General features: G+C 41.4%; 1 protein-coding gene across 4 annotated transcripts in view; it reads left to right on the forward strand.

The window, feature by feature from the left end:
- The first annotated feature begins 2635 nt into the window (after positions 1 to 2635).
- The window catches only part of Mta3 (metastasis associated 1 family member 3), a 136555-nt gene continuing 114654 nt past the window's right edge, over positions 2636 to 24536 (forward strand). For all 4 annotated transcript variants that reach the window (XR_013088591.1, XR_013088592.1, XM_076832912.1 and 1 more), the window contains exons 1-3: positions 2636 to 2685; positions 4267 to 4334; positions 8739 to 8832. Coding sequence is in view for 2 of the 4 variants with exons in the window: in XM_076832912.1 (XP_076689027.1) it covers positions 2658 to 2685; positions 4267 to 4334; positions 8739 to 8832 (190 nt within the window). In the remaining 2 variants the exon portion in view is untranslated. The remainder of the gene's footprint in view (positions 2686 to 4266; positions 4335 to 8738; positions 8833 to 24536) is intronic.

Raw genomic sequence — 24536 nt, forward strand, 5'->3', positions numbered from 1 at the left:
GGACAGCAAATTCAAGGCCAGTTTGGCAATTTAGTGAAACCTTGTCTCAAGATATTAAAAAAGGGCTGGGAACACAGCTCAGTGGCAGAGTGTCCTTGGGGTTCAATCCCTAGTACTGTAATAAACAAAACCCTACAGAATCTAGGGGAAGAAGCAAAAGTAGGTCCAGTCATGCCACCCACCATCATTCCCTTCTGTTCTCCCTGCAAGTTTCTGAAGCCTTTAATGGGGGTATTTCTGGTATTTAACAGGGTATTAGGCTGTTCCTAAGGGAAAGGGTTGAATGTGGATGTGAGGAGTTTTCTTGGCACCTTTGACACATTTATTGTGGTTAGTATAGTGACCACAAACACCTGGTAAGGATTGCAAAGATGGGAAATTAGACAGGCAGGCGAAGAGCTAAGAAAAACAAAATATTTTGAGGGAGGACAAACTGCTTGTTTATTTAAAAAATAATGGGAAAGTTCCTATAGGTTTCGGGTTTTTTTGTTTGTTTTTGTATTTTATAGTTTCCAGGTAGCTTTTTCACTAGGGGAAAGACTTTGTGGTTGAGAGTATTCTAGGTCAGAGGGAAGGGCTGGACTATAAACTTAGGACTGCTTCGAGTTTAGTGTATAACTTCAGGTGAATCATTCAGCCTATGTGTGTGGCAACTCAGAAATGGAGTGATGTCAGATATGTCACAATATGTTTTTGCTGGGATCTCCAGTCAAAGAAGTATGGTGGCTGGGTGTGGCGGCACAGGCCTGCAATCCCAGTGACTCAGGTGGCCAGCTAGCCTCAGCAATTTAGTGAGACCCTGTATACCCTGTCTCAAAATAAAAAATCAAACAGGTTGGGGGGGGTAAAGCTCAGTGGTAGAGTTTCCCTGGGTTCAATCCCCCATACTTAAAAAAAAAAAATCTATCTATCTATCTATCTAACTATCTATCTATATAATGATGAACAAAGCTATACAGTGTGCATAAGAGAATATTTCTTCTCTGGGTCAGAAGAGCTGACACAGGCCCTTTGACACATTGCATAAAATCCTTAGGAATCGGAGGCTTTCTGGGGTTAAAAAGAAAGCTACAAACACCTGCTATTTGCATAGTACTTTATGCTTTCTGACTTACAAAACATTTTCAGATATCATCACAACGGATTCCTAGCACACCTGTGAAGTGGAGTGAGTGTCCCAATTTACAGATGAGGAAACAGGTCACAGTCCATGTAATTCAAGCAAAGGTGCTGCACTATTTCTTATTTTTTTCACCTCAATACTTGTGGTAAGGGACCATCATGAGAGGCAACCAAAACACAATCTTCCCTTTTGGGCAGCTCTCTTACCCTGCTGTTTCAAACCCAGAGTCAGAAGCACAAGGCTATGTCACCAGACAATCCAAACAAATCACAACAGCCAGCCATCATCTTCATGTTTACTATGCATCCATGTCTGGGAATAGCCCCCCTCCCCGCCTCCCCCCCCAACTAGGGATTGAACCCAGGGGTGCTTTACCACTGATCTACATGTCAGTCAGCCCTTCTTTATTTTAAGAGAGCGTCTTGGCTAAATTGCTGAGGCTGGAGTCTACTTTGCATCCTCCTGCCTCAGCCTTCCTGGTTGCTGGGATTACAGGCATGTGCCACCACACCCAGGGGAGAATAACCAGGCAGAAAATAACCAGTTAAAAGCTTTAGGCACTTAACCAGCTAATTGTCCATCTAATAGCAAGATGATTGACAATATCTTCTCCTTTGGGGTGTGTGTGAAGGTGCACTGTAGGGCCAAGTTTCCCAGTAGACAAAGGAACCCCCTCTCCCTGCTTGCTCCTGGAGGCCTAATTTCCCATCCAAGCACGTGCTGGCCTTGTCTGGAGGCAGGGCCTCAGGGTGTGGGGAGTTGGTTCAGTGCAGCCCAGCATGGAGGGGAACCATGCAGTGCTCTGTTCAGCCCAGTGCACTCAGGGGGGGTCCTTAGAAGGGAGTCGTTTTTCTAGCCCTGTCCCCGTGTGGGTCAGACAGCGGAAAGCTGCAAACACAGGGGTCTTCCTGTCCCAAAGCCTGCGGGCTGTAAGTCATCACAGAAACCTCACCACGAGGTAGGCGCCCTGCTGCTGCACTTATTTGCATCCAAGTGTTTGCGCCTAGACTGGCGCTCAGGCGCTTGAGGTCTCACACAGTGGGGTTCCCCAGGGTCAGAGAAGGAGAACCTGTCTCGGGGAGGCAGGTGGCCGAGTACTCAAAGTGGGCCAGAAGGCGCCCGGAGAGGCCGAGCTCAGGTCCCGTGGCCGTTCTCCAACAGCCCCCGGCCCGCGTCTGCGAGCGAGGCTTCTGCCTTGGCCAGCACCCCGGCCCGGGGGTCCTCGGCTTCCAGCCAGACCCCCAGCCTCCGCTGCCTCTCCCCACCCCAATTCCCGCGGGCCCCGCGGCGCTCGGGCCTCTCCGGCCTCCCCCGGCGCGGCCCACTAGGCTTCGGCGGCCCGGCGCTGGGGGCGGGCACCAGCCCCCACCCCTCGGCGTCCCCTCCCCTCACTTCCCCTCCCTCCGTCCCCTCCCTCCCCTCCCCCCGCGGCGAGGCGGCGAGGAGGCGGCGGCGGCGGTCGAGGCTGAGGCGGCGGCAGCGGCGGCGGCGGCGGGCGGGGCTCTGCTCGGGCTCCGCGGGCGGGCGGGCGGACATGGCGGCCAACATGTACCGGGTCGGAGGTAGGAAGGCTCGGCCCGACCCGGCCCATCTGGGAGCCGGCTGAGGGAGTGGGGGGGGTCCGGCTGAGCGCAGCTAACCTCCGGGAGCCTCGGGCGCCGGAGCGCGGGGCGCAGGGGCGGGGGGCGCCGGGGCCCTCAGGGGTCGGGGCTCCCCGCCCCCACCTCCCCTCCCCCCGGGGGCCGCACGGGCCGCGGTCCACGGGCCGCCGCAGCGCTCCCCGGGCCCCAAGGGCCAGGCCTCCGCTTGGAGGCATGAATCGGACTTCCCCCACCTCGGTGAAACCCCATGGAGCAGGGCCCGTCGAGCCCCCTACCCGGGTGGCCCTTTCCCCGCCTGGCTTCTAGGCACTGGGGGCTGGGGAGCACGGGGACCTCCCCTCCCCCACTACCCCCTTCAGTGGGAGTGGGGCTGGGCGCGAGGGGGGCCCTGCCAGGGCTTAGGTGGACAGGCCTGTCTGCAGGGCCAGGGCTCTGCACATCACCCCCCCCCCACCTTGTTTCTTGACCAGACCCCCGAAGAGTGGGGTGTCGGGGGGCCAGGGAGCCTCAGGCAGAGAGGGGCGTTGAGCGCAGCCTGGACTTTTCCTCTGCTGCCTGCCTTCCCAGCCTTCTGCAGAAGAGAGAAATAAGGTCAAACAAACTTTCTCCCTGCTCACGACGCCCTCCTCCCTCTTTCCTGGTAAAATAATAATTCAGATAAGTGGCGTGCTTGTGTGTGAGACTTGCTCTTCTGTGCTCATTAGCCGAGCTCCTGATGGATGGTGGTGGGAATGGCCTGGCTAAATGAGGCCACTTTGTAGAGGAGAGACGGTAAGAGCCGCTAAGGTAGACAGTAATAGTTCATTCCAGCCTCGAATAAACACACAGTGGGAAGTTTTCTGTGAGCCTACTAGATGAGAGGAGAAGCCACACTAGAAAATTTTTGTCCTCTTTGTTGAAAACCTGCAATGACTTCTTTATAATCCACAGTCTAAATGGATCTGAATTAAATATGGTAAAAGGATGAAAAGATTCCAATAGCATCCCCAAAAGGCTCTGCCTCTGAATGGCCCTCTCCTTTCCTTGGTAATCTTCCCAAGTAGAGCTTTAGAAAAGTTTGTCAATGTGTTTCTTACCTGCTTCAGCTCACGTGATTTTTTTTTTTTTTTTTTCCTTTCAGAGTTAGTGATTAAAATGTAGGTTGGGCTGTTAAGCTTTTTTTCCTTGCTCTGAATTTGTCTGAGGTCAACAATTTTATATGAGGAGCATACTCCAGAGCAAATTGGATTGGAGGGAAAAGATGTGGAAGCTGTGTACACAGGACATATTTGGCAAGCCCTCACTACTCAGTGATGAGGAGAGGTGTCTTAGTTTATTGGAGAAATGACACTGTAGGACAAAAGTCAGGGAGAACTTGCTGAAACATGAATTGAAATGAAAATGCCAGGAAAATAAGATATGAAGAGTGCACACAAGAGAGAGACTATTAAGGTTGCATTACCAGTGAATGGATTAAGTTCTTACTAACTTAATAAGTGGTACATTGCCAAATGTGAGCTTTATATTGAAAAGATTAAATTCTGTAACTTCTTTTAATTACAGATTATGTCTACTTTGAGAATTCTTCCAGCAACCCATACCTAATCAGAAGAATAGAAGAACTTAACAAGGTATAGACTGAATGTTCTTGATTCTAATATTAAAAACTATGTGTTTTCCACTGAAGGGTAATTGGATAAAGGGCATAAGAGGTCCTAGACTCTCTTGAAGTAGAGATTTCAGATTAGAGAGTTATGCAGGATTCTTCTGTGATGCACACCTGTAATCCCAGGTACTCTGCAGGCTGAGGCAGGAGGATCAAAAGTTCTGAGCCAGCCTGGGTAATTCTAGCCAGACCCTTGTCTCAAAATTAAAAAAAAAAAAAAAAAAGGATTAGGGATGTAGGTCAGTGGATCCAATCCCCAATACCACACAGACACAAAGTTGGCAGATTTCTTCCAATTGCTTAGAGCCTTGAAAAGCAGGTTGCTTCCATAACTCAGTCCCTTTTTATATTTAGAGTCATTTGTTTCTCCCTTTTTAGTTAATTCATATTTCTCTCTTCCAGCTTTAGAATGAGCAAGTTGGAAAATAGTGAAGGGAATGTGTAAAATCTTAGACTAGACTAGCAAGAATACAGTTTTGAAAATACAAAGTAGCTTTTATACTATGGCCCATGTAAAATAAAATTTTAAGGTTTGTCCTTGATTCCAGATGTTAAGAAGCATTGTGATTGTTTCAGTAGATGAGCTTTTGCAGTGGAGGCACTGGAAAGCCGTTCTAACTATGCAGAGAACAGATTTTCTATTGATTCTCTGGTTTTCTCCAGACCATTTTGAGGCCCATTTGTGTGGCTTATGAGAATTCATAGTGTTAGAATCTTTTGGGGCTGGGGATGTGGCTCAAGCGGTAGCGCGTTCGCCTGGCATGCACGCGGCCCGGGTTCGATCCTTAGCACCACATACAAACAAAGATGTTGTGTCCGCCAAAGACTAAAAAATAAATAATAAAATTCTTTCTCTCTCTTAAAAAAAAAAAAAAGAATCTTTTTGGATTATATTTGGCTAATACCTTTCTTCAAAAATGCCATCTGGAGGCTGGGAATGTGGTAAAGCACTTTCCCAGCCTGCACAAGGCCTTGGGTTAGTCCCTAGTACTGAAAGACCAGGAGGGGAAAAAAAAAACCCATCTGGAGACTGGTTTGGTTCTGAGTCCCAGGAAGACAGGTTTGGCCTAGTAAGTTATTTCTTGTTTAAAGAACTTTAAGACCCCCAGTTTGCTGCAATGCAAGCACTCTTAACAACTGAGCTATATACCCATCCCTATATTTTTTATTTTTGAGACAGTATCCCACTACATTGCTGAGGGCCTTGCTAGGTTTCTGAGGCTGGCCTTGAACTCACAATCCTCCTGCCTCAGCCTCCTGAGTTGCATGCTTCCTTTTTATGGTATTGGTGTAAGAACTGAGGCAATTCTAAATTATTCACCAGCCGGGTATGGTGGTGCACACCTGTAATCTAGTGACTGAGGAAGTTGAGGATCTCAAGTTCAAGGCTAGCCTCAGCAATGCAGTAAGGCCTTGTCTCAAATTAGAAAGTACTGGGGATGTAGCTCAGTGGAAAAGCACCCCCTGGGTTCAAACCCTACCACACAACATACACAGAAAAAAGATTCAGAGTTCAAGTGGGTGTCATTTACCATCTTCAAATATACTCAATTCAGGGCTAGGGTTTTTCAGTGGAAGAGTGCTTATTTAGCTTGCCTGAGGCACTGGTTCAGTTTCTGGTAAACTTCCTCACCCCTAAATGTGTACACATACACGTCTATACACACTTGTCTTTGTTTCCATTGCTTATCTTTCCAAACTAGAGTGTGTAGTGAATTTTAAGTGCCTTAGAATAATGGTTGGCACATAGTTGAAGTCATTCACTAAATATTTGTTGAATTAGTGAATTTCTCAAATGTGTGATGTTAATGTTTGTACATAGCTTTACTATTTGCAGAATACTTTGATTTCTTTGTATTTGTATGTGTGTACATGTGCATTAGGAATTGAACCCAGGGGACTTTACCACTGAGCCACATCCCCAGCCCTTTTTATAGTTTTTATTTTTATTTATTTATCTTTTTTTTTTTTTTTTTTTTTAATGGTGCTGAGGATTGAACCTAGGGCCTTGTGCATGCAATGCAAGCACTCTTAACAACTGAGCTATATACCCATCCCTATATTTTTTATTTTTGAGACAGTATCCCACTACATTGCTGAGGGCCTTGCTAGGTTTCTGAGGCTGGCCTTGAACTCACAATCCTCCTGCCTCAGCCTGCTGAGTTGCATGCTCCACCGCTTCCCACCCCCTGTAATAGTTTTATTATACCCCAGTAACAGTTGTGGACTGACACTGGGCTGTGGTCCAGTATTCTAAATACTGAAGCTTCAGAAGAGAGCTCTAGGGTGTGTGTGTGTGTGTGTGTGTGTGTGTGTGTGTGTGTGTTATTTATTTACCTTTTTTGGTGATTGAGCCTGGGGTCTCAACACGTGCTAAGCATGTATTCTGTCTACATCTTTAGTCCTGAGAATATTTATTGAACTACATCCCATCTTTCAAGCAGGTTTAGATAAAATTATCATTTCAGAATATCCCTGTTGGATGAAGTCACTAATGAGAGAAAAACTGATAAAAAGCTTATAGCCGAAGTCACAGATAGATTTTATTTACACGGCAATATTTGCCTGCTCATTTAGCAGATTGCTGGATCATTATTTCTGGAGGATGCATTTGATCACAATACTGTGAAATATAGAAACATTTTGGTTAGGAATTTAATACAATTTCAGTTTTAAGGGGCAATATTTCTGCAGTACTATTTCTCTAAAATACTGCTGCTGTACTTCATAAAATTGGGACATTTACTGTGGCACATAGATATTCTTATTTCTTTATATTTGAGTATACATCTGTAAGTCCAGAGAAATTCAGAAAGCATGTTCTCAAATTTGTTAGAAATTGGAAATTACAATGGCAGTTTATTGTAATCTATGTATTTTTCCATGGAACTTTGTAATGAAGGATTAACCTTCTTTAAAGCTCTCAGAATTCGTAGAGAATAAGAGTATAGGAGTCGGCCTCAGCTGCAGTAAATTATAGCCTAACCAAATATCGATTGTATCTTAGACTGTAGTCAAAAAGAAATAAGAGCTTCAGTGCTCATAATTCAAGGTTTTTATACTTTCATGTGTGAAGGTAAACTAAGTAGTGCTGAGAATATTGACTGTGATGTACTTGTAGACTCCCTCGGGCTGGAAGGATGCATTTCCACGTCACGTAATCCACTGTGCATGATGATTACTCCCCCTTACAGAGCTTCACCACCAGTTCAGCATGAGCTTTTAGGGGAGGGCTTTTGATTTTAGACTTGGCCTTTACTTTCTGGGAATCAGTTTGGAGGAGATAGGTTTACATGTTACAAATAAATTATGTGGTTTTAAAGTTTGGCGGGGATTAACTTCTTAAGGCTATTCAGAGTTAACAATGTCTTGCTTTAATCATTGAAGTAATTTAATCATATTAGTGGAATTGTTGCTGGTGAGGTATTATATATTTGACATCACGGTTACATGGAGAACCTGAATAAGTATTATATTCCTCATCCTCATTTGATCACCCTCCCACACACACAGGGAGTTGAACCCTGGGCCTTGCATGTGTGAGACAAGCCCTCTACCATTGAGTCATCCCCTCTTGCCTTTTTATATTTTTATTTTGAGACAAGGTCTAGTTAATTTTCCTAGACTGGCCTTGAACTTGTGATCCTCCTGCCAGGCCTCCTGAGTAGCTGGGATTATAGGCATGTACCACCACATCTAACCTTTCTTTAAACTTTTTAGCTCCTTGGTTATCCTGTAGTTGTGTTTGGCATAGTGTTGATGAGAATGATCTTACAATTGTGCTGAATCTAGTTTTGTTTTATAAACTATTTGACAGTTTGGTAACTTTTTGTTTTTTTCAATCCTGGGAAACAAATCCAGGACCTTATGAATTCTAAGCACATAGTTTTTTAAATTCTTTTTTTCCTGCTACTGGGGATTGAACCTGAGGCACTTACTACTATGCTACATCCCCAACCCATTTTTCTAAAACAATTTTTGGTACCCAGGATTGGACACAGAGGCACTTAGCCACTGAGCTAATCCCCAGTGCTTAGAGTCTCACTGAGTTGCTTAGGCCTCGTAAGTTGCTGAAGCTGGCTTTGAACTTGTGATCGTCTTGCCTCAGCTTCCCAAGCTGCTGGGATTACAGGCATGTGCCACTGTGCCCTGTTTATTCTGTATTTTGAGCTACAGTCTTGCTAAATTGCTTAGAGCCTTGCTAAATTGCTGAGGCTGGCCTTGAGATTGTGATCCTCCTGCCTGAGTCTCCTTAGTTGCTGGTATTGCATGTGTACACCACCACATCTGGCTGAGCACATGCCATATCACTGAAGTGTACCATTAACCCCCAGGTAACTTTTTAATTTTTCTTATTTCTATTTCTTAGACTGCAAGTGGCAACGTGGAAGCAAAGGTAGTGTGCTTTTATAGACGACGAGATATATCCAACACTCTCATAATGCTTGCGGACAAGCATGCTAGTAAGTTAATTATCTTCTCTTAGACTAAAAAACTGTTTAAGTCTTATGTTTTTTCGTGATAGCTTTCTGTTATCTGAAGCTTTTTACTTCATTTGTTTTCCTTGTAGTTTCAACAGAAGTAATTTTTTGGGTGGCAGTGGTTTTAGTTTTTCTTTCCTTTTTTTTTTTTTTTTAGTTTTCAGTACTGGGGTGGGGATGGAACTTGGGGCTTCTTAAATGCTGGGCAAGTTCTTTACCACTGAACTATACTCCCAGTTTTTTTTCTTTTATTTTGAGACTGGATCTTGCTAAGTTGCTCAGGCTGGCCTTGAACTTGAAATCCTCCCTACTGTTATTCTCCCCAGTAGCTGAGATTACAGGTGTGTGCTACATTGCTTGGCTAGTTTATGTTTTCTTTCTCTTTTGTGGTTCTGAGGATTGAATCCAAACCCTTGTACATAGGAAATGCTCTGCCATTGAGCTTTGCCCTAGCACAGCCCCCCCCCCGCCCCCATCTTTTTAAAAAAGTTTAAAGTAGGGTCTTGTTACATTGCCCAGGCTGCCTTAAACTTGGCATATTCTTGTATTATCCTTCCGAGTTGCTGGGATTAATCATGGGTACCCTACACCTAGCCAATTTATTTTTGTTTTGTATATAAAATGTTGTGATATGAATTGTTCTTTATTTTCTCTCTCCCTTGCTATCTTGCCCAGGCTGACCTTGAATTCCTGGGTTCAAGTGATCCTCCCACTTCAGCCTTCTGAGTAACTGGTAGTACATGCTCACCTTACAATATTTGAAAACACAAACAAAAAACATATACACACATACACACATACAAAACATATATGTGTTGATACCTATATGCTACTGGGGTTGGAACCCAGTAATTTGCTCATGCTAGGCAAGTACACTACCCCTGAGCTACATCCCAGTCTTCAAATTATTTATTGAACAATTTAGGTCATTCATATATAAGACCCAGATACTTTTTTTTTTCAATACAGATTGAACTGAAGGGTGCTCTACTCTTTACTACTGAGCTCTATTCATAGCTCTTTTTAGAAAAAAAAAATTTTTTTTTGTTGTTGTTGATAGATCTTTTTTTTTTTTTTAATTTATTTATATTGGTGCTGAGAATTGAACCCAGTGGCTCACACATGCCAGGCAAGTACACTACCACTGAGCCACAGCTCTAGCCCCTATTCCTAGCCCTTTTTTTTTTTTAATTTTTGAGACAGGGTCTTGCTAAATTGCCCATGCTGGCCTCCTTCCTCAGTCTTCCAGATAGCTGGTATTATAGGTGTGTTACCATGTCCTACTGGGAATTTATTTTGAGGTTCATGTCTGTGATTGAGAATTACTAGCTGGGCCAGGTGTAATGGTGTATATCTGTAATGCCAACTGCTCAGGAGGCTGAGGTAGGGTGACCACAAACTTGAAGCCAGCCTGGGCAACTGCAAAAAGTAAAATGCATGGAGAGGCTGTGTGTCTGTGCCAGGGTTGACAGTTTTTACTGAGTCCAGGGCCAGAGGTGACTGAAGGAGTCACCAAGTAATTTGGCCCCAGCCTTATGAGTCTTCCTCTTTAGACCCCAGTCATTGTGGAACCAAGATAAGACTTGGGTGCTGTGCGCTGCCTGAATTCCTCACCCTGAACCTGTGAACCAAAAAAATTAGCTGTTGTTTTGTGCCACTATGTTTTGGGGTGATCTGTAACTCAGCTATAATTAGCTGAAATAAGATCATAATAGTTTTCTTGTTTCTATTATTTTGGTGCTGGGGATGGAATCTAGGGGCACTTTAACATTGAGCTACATCCCCAGCCCTTTTTTATTCTTTATTTGAGACAGGGTCTTGGTAAGTTGCTGAGGCTGGTTTTAAACTTGTGATCCTCCTACCTCAGTCTCCCAGGTCACTGGAATTATAGGTGGGCACCCCTGTGCCTATCTGTGTTTACATTTTTTCAATATCAGTTTTTTAAAAAATTTAAGCTTTTGACTGCCTATTAAAGTACTTAATAAGATATTACTAATTTTTAAACCTCATCTTTATTTTGACAGTAACTAAACTGATGAAATCTTGCGCTGTTGCTTCACTGAATATTTTTCTTATAAATGATTTTTAGCCACAGTGAGCCCATGTCAGGAAAAATACTCTCTTTAATAATGTGGAGTAAATTTCATTGGTAGTGTTCCACCTCCTTCCCCAGCACCACCAAAAAAACAAAAACAAAATTAAAAATCATCGATAGTAAAACTTTTATATATAATGTTAAAAAGTCCCCAGAACTCAGTGTTATTCTCTAATAGAAATGCAAAAAGCAAACAAAAATAGTAAAAGAATAGAATACTGTGTCCTGCATTTCAATGTGTAAATTCAGGGACATGACTAGTGGCGCATGTAATGAACTTATGCTTACATGTTTCATAAAATCACTAGCAGTACTGCAGTTCCGCAGTAGTGACCTCCCTTATCCTTGGGGAATGTGTTCTACAACTGTCACTGAATGCCTGAAACTATAGGTCCTATTGAATCCTATATATTGCTGTTTTTTCATATGCATCCATACCCATGGTAAAGTTTAATATATAAATTAGGCACAATAGGAGATTAATAAAATAATTAAAAATAACTTTAACAGGGCTGGGGATGTGGCTCAAGCGGTAGCGTGCTCGCCTGGCATGTGTGTGGCCCGGGTTCGATCCTTAGCATCACATACAAACAAAGATGTTGTGTCCGCCGAAAACTAAAAAATAAATATTAAAAAAAAAATTCTCTCTCTTTCTCTCACTCTCACTCTCTCTAAAAAAAAATAACTTTTACAATATAATAAAAGTTATGTGGATGTGGTCTCAAGATATTTTATTATTTATTTTCTGAGACAAGAGTCTTTTTTTTTTTAAGATATTTATTTTTTAGCTGTAGTTGGACACAATACCTTTGTTTTATTTATTTATTTTTATTTGGTGCTGAGGATTGAACCCAGGGCCTCGCAGTGCTAGGCAAGCACAGCTACGACCCCCGCCCCTATTTTCTGAGACAAAGAGTCTCACTGTGTTGCTTAAGCTGGCCTTGAACTCTTGAGCTCAAGTGATCCTCCTGCCTTGACCTCCAAATGGCTGTGACTATAGGAACATGCCAGGACACCTAGCTATTAAAAATATTTTATTGTATCATAGATCTTAGGAAATTTAGCATATGATTTTTTTCCCCCTCCTCTTAGGTCAAGAACTTGAACCTTTTCACTTGAAGGAAGCACTGTTGGTTTCTGGGGAAAACAAAACCTAAAATAAAATGGCCAGAAAGAATTCCAGTAAATTCAATGTGATTGAATAAATTCTTATCAGTAACACTATTAATAGTTACTGGTAACGTTTGTTCATAAATGAAGCCCAAAGAAAACCTTAATAAACATCAAAAAGTAAGAACTGAACCAGGCATAGTGGCACACTCCTGTAATCCTAGTGACTTGGGAGGCTGAGGCAGGAGGATCATAAGTTCAAAGCCAAGCCTCAGCAACTTAGTAAGGCCCCAAGCAACTTAGTGAGACCCCGTCTCAAAATAAAAATAAAAAGGTCTGGCTCATTAGTTAAGCACCCCTAGGTTTGTGGTTCAAAAAAATAATAATAATATTGGGTATGGGGATATACCTCAGTAGTAGAGAGCTTACCTAGCATACCCAAGGCCTTGGGTAAAATCCTAGTCTTTCAAAACAAACAAAATCAGAAACCAGTTCTTGAAAAGATTGCTCAATATTATAAATTTCTGTGGCCAATAATGTCTATATTTGAGTTATCACCAAATCTATAAATTTTAATAAAGTCTTAATAGAAATTTATATGGGACTTGACAGCTAGATTCTCTTATTCATAAGGAGATAACTTCCCCCACAAAAAAGGTCAGATTCATTTGTATCTTGTGTTTTCTAGTAAATACTTTTAAGATTGCACATATTTGAGAGCCTTTGATCATCTGCTTTAGGTTTTGCAATGTAATGCTTTGTCATTCATCAAAAAAATGAAAAAAAATCACAATATTGTACATTATTTATCTTATACAAATGGTTTTATTTATTTATTTTGATATTGAGGATTCAACCCAGGGGCGTGGGGGGTGGAGGGGGTGGGTGTGGGGGGGTGGGGGGGGACATGGGAAAAATGGAGGGGCCTTTGCTCATCTTTTAACCCTAAATTGACATCCCTTCTTGGTCCTGTCTGGGCTGCTACTACCATGCGGTTGGTGTTGGCATAAAATCTATTTTCTATCACACTATTAACATAAAAAACTTTCTTTTGCTGGGCTAGGGTTGTGGCTCAGTGGTAGAGTGCTTGCCTATCATGCATGAGGCACTGGGTTCAATCTCTGGCACCACATAAAAATAAAAAATTATTAAAATAAAGGTATTGTGTCCATCTACTTCACCTACAACTTATATGTACCTTTCTTTTGTAAGTCCTTTTTTCTTTTTTGGCACTGGGGATTGAACCCAGGGGTGCTTAACTACTGAACCACATCCTCAGCCCTATTTTGTATTTTATTTAGAGATTGAGTCTCACTGAGTTGCTTAACACCTCACTTTTGCTGAGTGTGGCTTTGAAATCGTGATCCTCCTGCCTCAGCCTCCTGAGATGCTGGGATTACAGGTGTGCACCACCATGCTCAGAGTTAGTTTCTTTCTTGGTACTTGGGGCTGGGGTTTCGAGCCTAGGCTATGTACATGCTAAGCTCATGTTCTGCCACTCAGCCCCAGCTGAGTCCTTGGCCCAGAGTTACCTAGTGGGACTAGTGTCCTATCTTTTGATTTTTGCTTTGTATTTTTTTTTTAAAATATTTTAGTTGTTGATAGATCTTTTTAAATTTATTTATACGTGGTGCTGAGAATTGAACCCAGTGTCTCATACATGCCAGACAAGTGTGCTACCACTGAGCCCCAGCCCCAGCCCCAGCTTTGTATGTTTTAATTTATCTCTTTAAAATTTATTTTGGAAGCTGATCAGCATACCTGTAATTAAAGCAATTCGGGAGGTCAAGGTAGGAGAATTGTATGTTTGAGGTCAGACTCAGCAATTTAATGAGACCCTGTCTCAAAAAATAAAAAGGGGCTGAGGATGCAACTCAGTGGTAGAGTGGCTCTGGGTTCAGTCCCTGATAACTCCCCAATAAATACATAAATGAATGAATGAATAAAAATTTATTTTGGAGAAGAGAAATGTTCCTGTACCTTCTTTTGTGTTTGTACAGTTTGGCACTGTGGCACAGATTTTTGGGCCTTAGTTTCTTTATGCTTACAAGGCACCCGCTAGTACTTTTTGCCTTATTACCCTCTTATCTTGAGAGTTATCGTAGGGATTAAATGATTAAAGGGCTTGTGGCAAATCCTAAGACATAGAAAATGGTAGCTAATTTTAAATCAGTCAGAGTCAGTGAATGACATGGAAACCAATCGATTTAATTTATTACTAGAAATTAAGTGCTTATCAGATGATAGAAAGGTTGAAGGAATGGATCTAAATAGACTCCTAGAGGATTAGGAGAACCAACCCATACCCAAAGCCTGTTGCTCTGAAGCCCTGCTCTGGACCTTCATTAAGGTCATGCTTTTTCAATAGTTTCTCACACCCAGGAAGTTGGAAAATGGTCACCTGGAATCTTGGTTCAAGGCTTTAGAAGTTATCAGAATGATGCCACCCCTTGCCCATTCTTGACTCCTAGGAGCTTGGAGAATGAATGTCTCTGCACATTAGCCCACACTTTTCCACTTTGCTCGGTTAGTGATTAAGAGTGAAGAGCCTCTGGAAGGTGGGCTCAGCCTCAGCCTCGCAGTACCCCTCATGCCAGGTGCTCTCCACAGCTTAGGGAGCATGGGAGGCTGGGAGCTAGTGTTAAGCTTTCCTGTCCCTCCAAATGGAAGGAAAATCCAGACATCCAGTGTGGTGGGAATATGCTTGGTGATGGTATGGTGCCACACAAGGATTATTATTGCTGTGTTTAATACGCCTTGTTTATAATGGTATTTCAGGCGGTTGACGTTCTAGAACTGGAGCCTGGAAATCTCAAATCCAATTTTTTTATGGGTTGTATTCATCTCAACATCTTATTCCTTATTCTATTCAGTTTGCAATTTACTGAGCATCTCACTGTGAATGGCATGTGCCTGTACTGGATGCTGGGGATGTTAGCAGTGACCAAAATGCTGTCCCTGCCCTCAGAAAAACTGTGGGCATGGTACAGGCTGTGCTACTACAGCGTATGGTAAGTGCTGTGGTGGAGGTGAATAGTTGAAGTATACAGGAAGAGATGGGCTTGGTGTTGCCCACCTGTAACCCTAGCAGCTCAGAAGGCTGAGGCAGGAGGATAGCAAGTTCAAGGCCAGCCTCTGCAACTTGGTAAGCCCCTGTCTCAAAATAAAAAATACAAAAGACAAGGCATGTAGCTCATTGGTAGAGCAAGCTTCCTTGGGTTAAATTCCTAATACTTGGAAAAATCAAAACAAAAAACCCACACAGGAAGCATACCTGACTCTTGTCAGAGACTTGAAAATTGATAATAGGAAATGGTCATTCACAAGTATGACTGCCCCAGTTGCTTGTGCATTTTATAAAAGAGTGAAAAGAATTGTTTCACGACAGATTTTGGTAAGAATAGGAATATGATAGCATAGATGGAAGATTTTTGTTTTGCTTTGTGGCTGTGTTAGGGATTGAATCCAGACCTTCACACATGGTAAGTATGAGCTCTACCTCCAACCCCTATGGGAGACTCTTCTTGCAGATGAAAATAGAGAAAGTACTTTAAAAGGAGGAAAGGCCAGTCCTGTTGCTGAGGTGAGGTGAGACCTCAGGCATCTGTGGCATAAGCACAAATTCTGGGCCTTAGGGTTCAGGTGTCCTTTCGTTTTTTCTGGTTACTGTCCTTTTGTGTGTCCAAGATGTAAAAGGGATATTCTTTCATTATTTTCATGAGCAATGAACAAAATTTTGCTTCGTCCAAGAGGGCCTTGCTTGTTTGTTCATTTTTCCTGGCAGCCATTTAGGGGTCTTCAGTTGTATAGAATCATAGCTGTTCTGTGCTAGAGAACAGTCACAAATCTTTATTTTATAAAAGTTACTTACTAATAGTATTCTGGAATCATTAATACATGTGCATTTTCTAACAATACACGAACATTTCCTTTGGTTTTAGTTATGTGCTATTAATTGAAATTCAATGTTTGCTGTGTATACTCTGGTCTTTCTTTTTTTTTTTTTTAAACCTGCAGCTGACCCTTTAGGTTGGGGGATCAGGTGCCAGTCAGCTGCAAGTTGTTTTTTTTTAGAGAGAGAGAGAATTTCAATATTTATTTTTCAGTTTTCGGCAGACACAACATCTTTGTATGTGGTGCTGAGGATCGAACCTGGGCCGCACGCATGCCAGGCGAGCACGCTACCGCTTGAGCCACATCCCCAGCCCCCCCAGCCCTTTTTCTACTTTATTTTGAGACTGGGACTCTTTTAGGTTGCTTAGGGCTGGCTTTTATGTGGTGCTAAAGATCGAACCCAGTGCCTCACACATTCTAGCAAGTGCTCTACCACTGAGCTACAGCCCCAGTCCCAACACCAGTCCATATTTTATTTTGAGAAAAGATCTTGCTAAGTTGCCTGGGCTGCCCTTGACCTTGTGGTCCTCCTGCCTCAGCTTCCTTAGTCATTGGAATTCAGGCATGCGCCACCATGCCCAGCTTTCATAATTATATTTTGGAAATTTGTGAGTCTTTGTAGCAAAATTAAAAAAATAGCTGACCAGCCAAAGTTGCTTTACATTTGAGAGTAGTGGTGATTTGCTGGGAGTGATGGCATGCACCAGAGGCCGGAAAATCCCAGGGCTAGGCCAGCCTGGCTGGGCAGCTTATTTAAACCTCATCTCAGAAACAAAAAACAAAAACAAAACAAAAAACAACGGTGATAATTCATGTGGTTGTAACTCTGATTCCTGACAGAAATTAATTTCATCCTGGTAGAAAAATTATTTAAGGTAATGTATTAGAGAGACAAACTTAGAGGTAACATAAAGTAAAAGACTTTATTTCCTGTTTTTGTGTATTTTTTTGTCACTAAGGTTTAGTATGGTGACTGTTGGGTTTTCGTAGTTTCAGCAGCAAATTCATATCTTCTTTTGTTTACATGGTTTTCAGGTTACTTACTACTCTGCACAGTTGGGGATTTTTTTTTCTTTCTTCATGTTTTTCCTTTTTTGAAAAGTTGTTTTTTTTTTTTTTTGTAGAGTGCGGATGGGCAGGGGCTTGTTCTGGGGATCTAACCCAGGGCCTCATATCTGCTAATAAGCAAATGCTCTACCCATGAACTGTACCTCCAGCCCTGAAAAGTTTCTTTAAAAAAAACTTGATAATTATTAAATTTCTTTGTCATGTAAGTAACTCTAATCAGGACAGGAAAAGATGACAGGATTATGAGAATTCTTTTTTTTTTTTTTTTTTTTTAGATTAAACCTAGGGCCTTGTGCATGCAAGGCAACACTATACCAACTGAGCTATGTCCTTAGCCTGTGGGAAGTTTTTAGAATGATGAATCTTGTTAGTAAGAGATTCCCAGAAGGAAAGGTACTGCAGCAAATGGCCGTAGGAAATGTATTGGTAATTCTGTACCCCACAGCTGATTCTTGTTTCCAGTGTTGTCCATGATAGACTTTAAATTTTTTGACCTTTGGTTTTCCAACTGGATAAAACTTGGAAAAAAGTTATATCCTATAATATGATGTTCTGTGTTTCTTATATTGATAATTTATTAAAACATTATTTACAAGTTTAAATAGAGTTTATCATTATAGAATTATTTTCGATTACTTAGTATTTGGACATAGGAAAAATATAAAATATTTATATTAAAATATAAGTATTGCCATGTACCACCACACTGGCTGGCATGTAGAATTTTTAAAGATTTTTAATACGTGTTCCCAAAGAGCTTTCCAGAAACTATGTCAGTTTTACTTTCACATTCAGTTGTACTGGGGATTGAACCTAGGGGTGCTTAACCACTAAACCACATCCCAGACCTTTTTTTAAATTAATTTTGAGACAGGGTCTTGCTAAGTTGCTTAGGACCTTATTGGCTTTGATCCTTCTGTAATAGGCTTCTTAGTTGCTGGGATTATGGGTATATGCTACAGCAACTGGCAGCATTTAGTCTTTTCCTATAGTTTCTTCTAGAAGTTTTATAACTTAGATATAAGTTATTCATTTTTTAGTCAATTTTTATATGTGGGGTGTGCTACAAATCCATGTTCTGTTTTTGGTTGCTTTTGTCTTTGTTAAATCAGCCGATCATATATGTGTTGGTTTATTCTGAATTTATATTCTGTTCTATTTTTTTTTTTTTAGAGAGAGAGTGAGAGAGAATTTTAATATTTATTTTTTAGTATTTGGCGGACACAACATCCTTGTCTGTATGTGGTGCTGAGGATCGAACCCGGGCCGCACAAATGCCAGGCGAGCGCGCTACCGCTTGAGCCACATCCCCAGCCCTATATTCTGTTCTAATGATCAAGTTGTCTTCCTTTTTGCCAACAACATACTTTTGATTATTCTACCATTCTTTTTTTGTTTTTTATTTTTTATTTATTTTTTATTTTTTTTAAAGAAAGAGTGAGAGAGTGAGAAAGAGGGAGAGAGAGAGAGAATTTTAATATTTATTTTTTAGTATTTGGCGGACACAACATCTTTGTCTGTATGTGGTGCTGAGGATCGAACCTGGGCCGCACGCATGCCAGGCGAGCGCGTTACCACTTGAGTCACATCCCCAGCCCCAGTATTTTATATTTGATACTGGGATTGAAGGTAGGGCCTTGGTGCGTTATAGTCGTGCACTCTACCAGAGTTACACCCCCAGCCTAGATTATTGTAGTTTTAAAATTCTTCTTGGAATTAAATAACATTAGCTCTCCAACAACTTCTTCTTCTTTTTATTTTTTTCTTTTGAGGTAAGGTCTTGCTATGTTGTCTGTGATGGCCTCAAAACCCTGGGCTTAAGCGATTCTCTTGCACCAGCCTCTCCAGTATCTGGGACTACTGGGGTATGCCACTGCTCCTGACTGTGGATATTTTTGTATTCCTGTAAATCATCTTGAACTTTGTTCTGAGATGCAGTTAAATACTTGGAAACAGCTTGATCTTTTGATTGTTGCCTTTATGATTTGGTAAGTAGGTATGGAGCAGTGCTCTGTTAAGGGCTTAATTATTATTCCCCATTACTAAGGCAAGGTCTTTCTTTCTGTGCACTGTACCCAGTATACCATGAATGCACTGGAGTGTGACTGGGAACAAACAAACTCTGTCGCTCTGTGTGAACAATGGGTACAGTTCCCTGGAACTCTTTCTAGTGATTCTTCCTGGCCTCTGATTGTTCACATGAGTGCACCCATGGGCACTATGCTCCAGGAACCCTCTGCAGCTCTCCAGGTTTCTGCTCTGTTCGGCCTCTTTGATACTTTGTCCTCTGAGCTCTAGTTGCTTTCATCTTCCAGGTCTCTCTCAACTGTGAGAGTACAGTTTCTCTTCCCTGTGCTGTTGCTCAGAAACTCAAGAGTCCGCAGGGCCAGTTTGAGGGCATTTCTCATTTGTTTCCTGTCTTTCAAGGATTATTGTCCTTCATTGCTTAATACCTAGTGGTCCTTTGTTGAGAAAACTTATGTTTTATGTATTTTGTGTGCTCAGTAATTAATAATTTTGTTATCAATAGTAGGATAGATCTGGTCTCTGTTTAAAAGTTTTAAATACAGGCATAAAATACAGAGAATCGTTAAAGTGAGTAGATCAATAAATTTTCATGTATGTATACACTTATATTACTACCACTCAGATCAAGATAGAGAAACTTAGCCAGGTGTGGTGGTGCACACAGCAACTTGGGAGGTTGAAGCAGGAGGATTGCAAGTTCAAGGCCAGTCTTAGGAATTCAGTGAGGTCCTAAGCAACTTAGTGAGACCCTGTCTCAAAATAAAAAGGGCTGAAGTTGTGGCTCAGTGGTTAAGTGCCCCTGGGTTCAATCCCTGGTCCTGGTTGCCCCGCCCCCCCCCCCCCCATCCCTCTCTCCCTGTCCCCAACCAAAAAAAAAAGAGACTTTCCAATACTCCCTTGGATTTCCTTGTGCCTCCTCCTGGTCGTTATCATTCTCACCTTCTGCAGGGTGGCTATGCTTTGTTTTGCCTGGTTTTTAATGTCATTCACCTATTGAATGAATAATTGGGTTATTTCCAGTTTTTGAATAAAGCTGTAAGGTTTTTGGTGCGCTTAGCTCTCATTTCTCTTGGGTAATACCTAGAGGTAAAATTGTTGGGTCAAGTTGTGGGTAAAACTTTCTTTTATAGGTATTAATAAATTTTCCAAAGTACTTGAACTAATTTTTATTTCCTCTGTTCATGTAAGAGAATTTCTAGGTGAGTTGTGTTTTTTAAGGAGACTTGGTGTTTTCTTTCAGTCTTTTGAGTTTTAGCCATAATGGTACCACATAGTAGGCCAAACTTGAGTAATAAGAGGGCTGAGATGCCCAGCTGAACAGTTGCTTGAAACCTCGGAGTTCTCTGGATAGGGACTTTCAGTTTTAAAACTGACGTGGTAGGCAGGATGTGGTGGTGGAAATAGGACATTCACACATGAGCCCAAGTTTGAGCTCTCCTCACTTGGAGATTTTCTTCTCCAGGTACAAAAAATAGGGATCCACACACTACCCCCTTTCCCTGCTAGGTGTTGGCATAAATATGTGTCTTCAGAGAAGCTTCTTTTGGCTCCTCAAACTCTGTCAGTCCTAGTTCTGGAGCACCCTTCCTCTCTTTATGGTATTTACTATGTTCAGAAGTGTATACCATCTTCTTACCTGGAACCCAGAGTGAATTGTAATCTCAATCAGGGAGGACTATTTATTTATTTAGGTACTAGAGATTGAACCCAGTTGTGCTTAGCCACTGAGCCACATCCCAAGCCCTTTTTATTTATTTACTTATTATTTAGAGACAGGGTCTCCCTAAGTTGCTTAGGGCCTCACTAATTTCTGAGGCTGACTTTGAACTTGCAATCCTCTTGCCTCAGCCTCTTGAATTGCTGGGATTTCAGGTGGGCACCACTGTACCTGGCTCAGGGCAGCACTTTTATATCTTTCTGAAAAATGTCCTCAAACACATGGGGAGGCATATCAGTAAATTTTGTTTCTTTTTAAAAAAAAAGTTTTTTTTTTCAGTTGTTATGGACTTTTATTTATTAATTTATATGTGGTGGTGAGAATCGAACCCAGTGGCTCACCCATGCTAGGCAAGCACTCTACCACTGAGCCACAACCTCAGCCTCAATTTTTATTTTTGTTATCCTGGGCCTTGGGTAGGGAGACGATAGGAGTTCAGATAAAATGTATATGGCAGGGCAGATCTATAGGAGATTTATAACCAGGAAAATTTTTGTACAAATGATGGTTGGAAGTTAGAGAAGTGGGGAAGAAACTTGCAAGTTGTATGTTGGGAAGATGCTGGAGGCTGTGTTGGTAATGAATTAGAGATGATGATTTTCTGGTGGTGGTGGATAATTTGGTTACTCCTAATTCTTTTATTTTGTTTCTTTGGTTTTACAACTTAGCAAATGGAAAATTGCATGGTGGCATGTTAAGGCTGTATAACGTTCCAGATGGACTTTGAATTTATTGTAAGATTTGGCAGCCTTTGCCAGATGAGTTGTCTTATAATAAATGTAAAGCAGAAATAGCCTAAATTTCTTGTGGGATCCTGACTTGCTGTAGAACAATTTATGAGTCATTATATCTCACAATGTGAAGATAAAATTTCTGTGACAGGTTTCTTAAAGGCAGTACAGTAAAAAACCCCTGGTTTAGCTAGTTTTTTCTTTTCCGCTTAGACTGTCAGTGCTCCTGACCTCCTCCTCAAGAAGCCTGTGAGGTCAAAATTAAGATGACACTAAGCTGGCATTTAACTGTTTTGCCACTTCTATGGGAGTACATTCCAGAGACTGTGATGCTGATGACATCATCCCTCTCCCTGCTAATGGAATGTGCGCTTGGGATTTCCTGTGTGTTAAAATTTCTGCATTGATTTCTGAAACAGTGAATATTGGTAGATGTAACCCACACAAATGAAAGCTCTCTGAGGTCCTCAATAGGACTTAAGAGTATAAGTGGTTCCTTAGACTAAAAAGCTTGAGAACTGCTGCTGGCATAGGTGTTCTGCCAGAAAAAAAAAAAAAGTGTTAAAAATTGTGTTATAAAACATTTAATAAGGACTCTTTATATTTATTTTTGTTTATTATTATTATTATTTTGTGGATGGACATCAAACCCAGCAGTGCTCTACCACTGAGCTACATCCACAGACCTCTTGTTCATTTTTAGCTGTTGAATAGCACTCTATTGTATGACTATTCTGAAATTCATCTTTTGTTGACCTTTTCCCCTTCATTTGCCTCTTTTGGATGGGTTTAACTTTTTTTAAAAAATTGAGATATAATTCATCCCTTAAAAAATATGTACAATTCAGCTGGATGCAGTGGTGCATGCCTGTAATCCCAGTGGATTGGGAGACTGAGGCAGGAGAATCACAAGTTCAAAGCCAGCCTGAGCAACTGGGTGAGGCTTTAAGCAACTTAGCAAAACTCTGTCTCAAAATAAAAAATAAAAAGGGGTTGGGGATGTGGCTCAGTGGTTAAATGCCTGTGGACTCAATCCCTAATACCAAAAGAAGAAAAGAAAAAAAGGTATAATTCAGTGCTTTTTAGAATATTCACAAGTTCATATAGTCGTTACTGTTATTTAATTTCAGGACATTTTAATTAGCTCTAAAAGAAACTCTATCCATTAATAGTCCCCATTTCACCTTCCACTGGCAGCTACTAATCTACTTTTTCTCACTGGATTTGTATATTCTGAATATTTCATATAATGGGATCATTTTTGGTTTTAGTTGTATAATATTATTTTGATTATAGCCCTTCTGTTTTGTGTGAAACATAGTCAATTGTAGCATCGTGATGTTTCAGTCACAATGGACCAGACATAATAAATGTGATCCCATCAGACTGTAAGGGAGCTGAAAACTCCCTATTACTTAGTATTTTTTAATCTACTCTATGTTTAGATATGTCTAGACATACATACATATTGTTATAATTGCCTGTAGTATTTACTACTGTTCAGGACGTGCAATACAGTTTTATAGCCTGGGAGCAACAAATAGGCTTACCATATAGCCTCAGTGTGTAGTAGGTTACGTACACCACGTGGTTTATGTGAGTACCTTCTCAAGTGACTCATGATTTTAATCTCGTTGTGGCTTTGATTTGTCTTTCCCTAGTGCTATGAAGAATAGAATTGAATAATTTCATTTTTTGGGGGGGAATATTGGGGATTGAACCCAGGGGTGCTCTATTACTGAGCTATATCCCCAGCCATTTTTTTTTTAATTGTAGATGGACACAATACCTTTATTTTATTTTATTTATTTTTATGTGGTGCTGAAGATTGAATCCAGTGCCTCCCACATGCTAGGCAAGCAGTCTACCACTGAGCCACAACCCCAGCCCCACCCGAGCCATTTTTTATTTTTTATTTTGAGATGACATCTTGCAAAATTATTTAGGACATCACTAAGCTTCCCAGGTTGGCCTTAAAGTTGCTAACCTCATGCTTCAGCCTTCCAAGTCATTGGGATTACAAGCATATGCCACCATGCCCAGTTGGAATGTATTTTCACATGCTTTGCCCACTACTTAATTGGGTTGTCTTTTTTTGTTGTTGTTGTTTTTTGAGATGGGGTCTCACTTTGTTGCCCAGGCTAGACTCAAACTTGAGATTAGCATCAGTTACTTCAGTAGCTGGGATTACATGTATGCACCTTTCACCCGCGAGTTTTTAAAATTTTTGAATTGTAAGCGTTGTTTTTGTATTCTGGATATCAGACTTTTGATTTGCAGATGGCTTTTCCTCTGGTTGTCTCTTTGTACTTTTTTTTTTTTTTTTAAATTGAACAAACCCTGTATGAAGGATTGACTTTCAGCCTATCACTGAAAAGATGAGGGAGCTGCTTTGCTGTATACAAAACCTTGACTATCTAGAAGCAGGTCTTCTGTGACTGATTTAGGGCCTGGTTCCCCATGAATATGTAATGATAGAGGATAGATCCTTTTCTGGCCACACCCTATTTTCCAGTAAGGAAGAACTCTGCTCCAGTTGTGCGTCCACTTTTCCTCATCCATGTGCACATGGAGGATGGGGTGTGGGATTATGATGGTGGAACTAACTGAGGAGGCTTCTTTGGCACTGCTGTATCCTTTCAGTCTCCTTGCTGTTTTCTTTCTTTTTATCTTCTCCTCCTCTTTTCTTTTTTCCCCCTTCCACCAGGGATTGAATGTGCATGCCATCCAAGTGCACTACCATTGAACCACATCCCCAGCTTCCTACTTTTTTTGTGTGTGTGGTGCTGAAGATTGAACTGCCACTGACCTATCTCACAGTACTGCCTTCTTAGAAATTTTTATTTTGAGACAGGATCTCACTAAATTGCTCAGGCTGGCCCCAAATTTGTGCTCCTCCTACCTCAGCCTCCTGAGTAATTTTTATTACAGGTGTGTTCCACCACACTTGGTTTCCTTGCTTTCTTGATCGTGTCTTTTTATGTACAAACATTTCAGTATTAAGTCCAACATACCTATTTTTTCTAAGTTGTTTATGCATTTC

Source organism: Callospermophilus lateralis, chromosome 14, assembly GCF_048772815.1.
Source record: "Callospermophilus lateralis isolate mCalLat2 chromosome 14, mCalLat2.hap1, whole genome shotgun sequence".
Taxonomy (NCBI): domain Eukaryota; kingdom Metazoa; phylum Chordata; class Mammalia; order Rodentia; family Sciuridae; genus Callospermophilus; species Callospermophilus lateralis.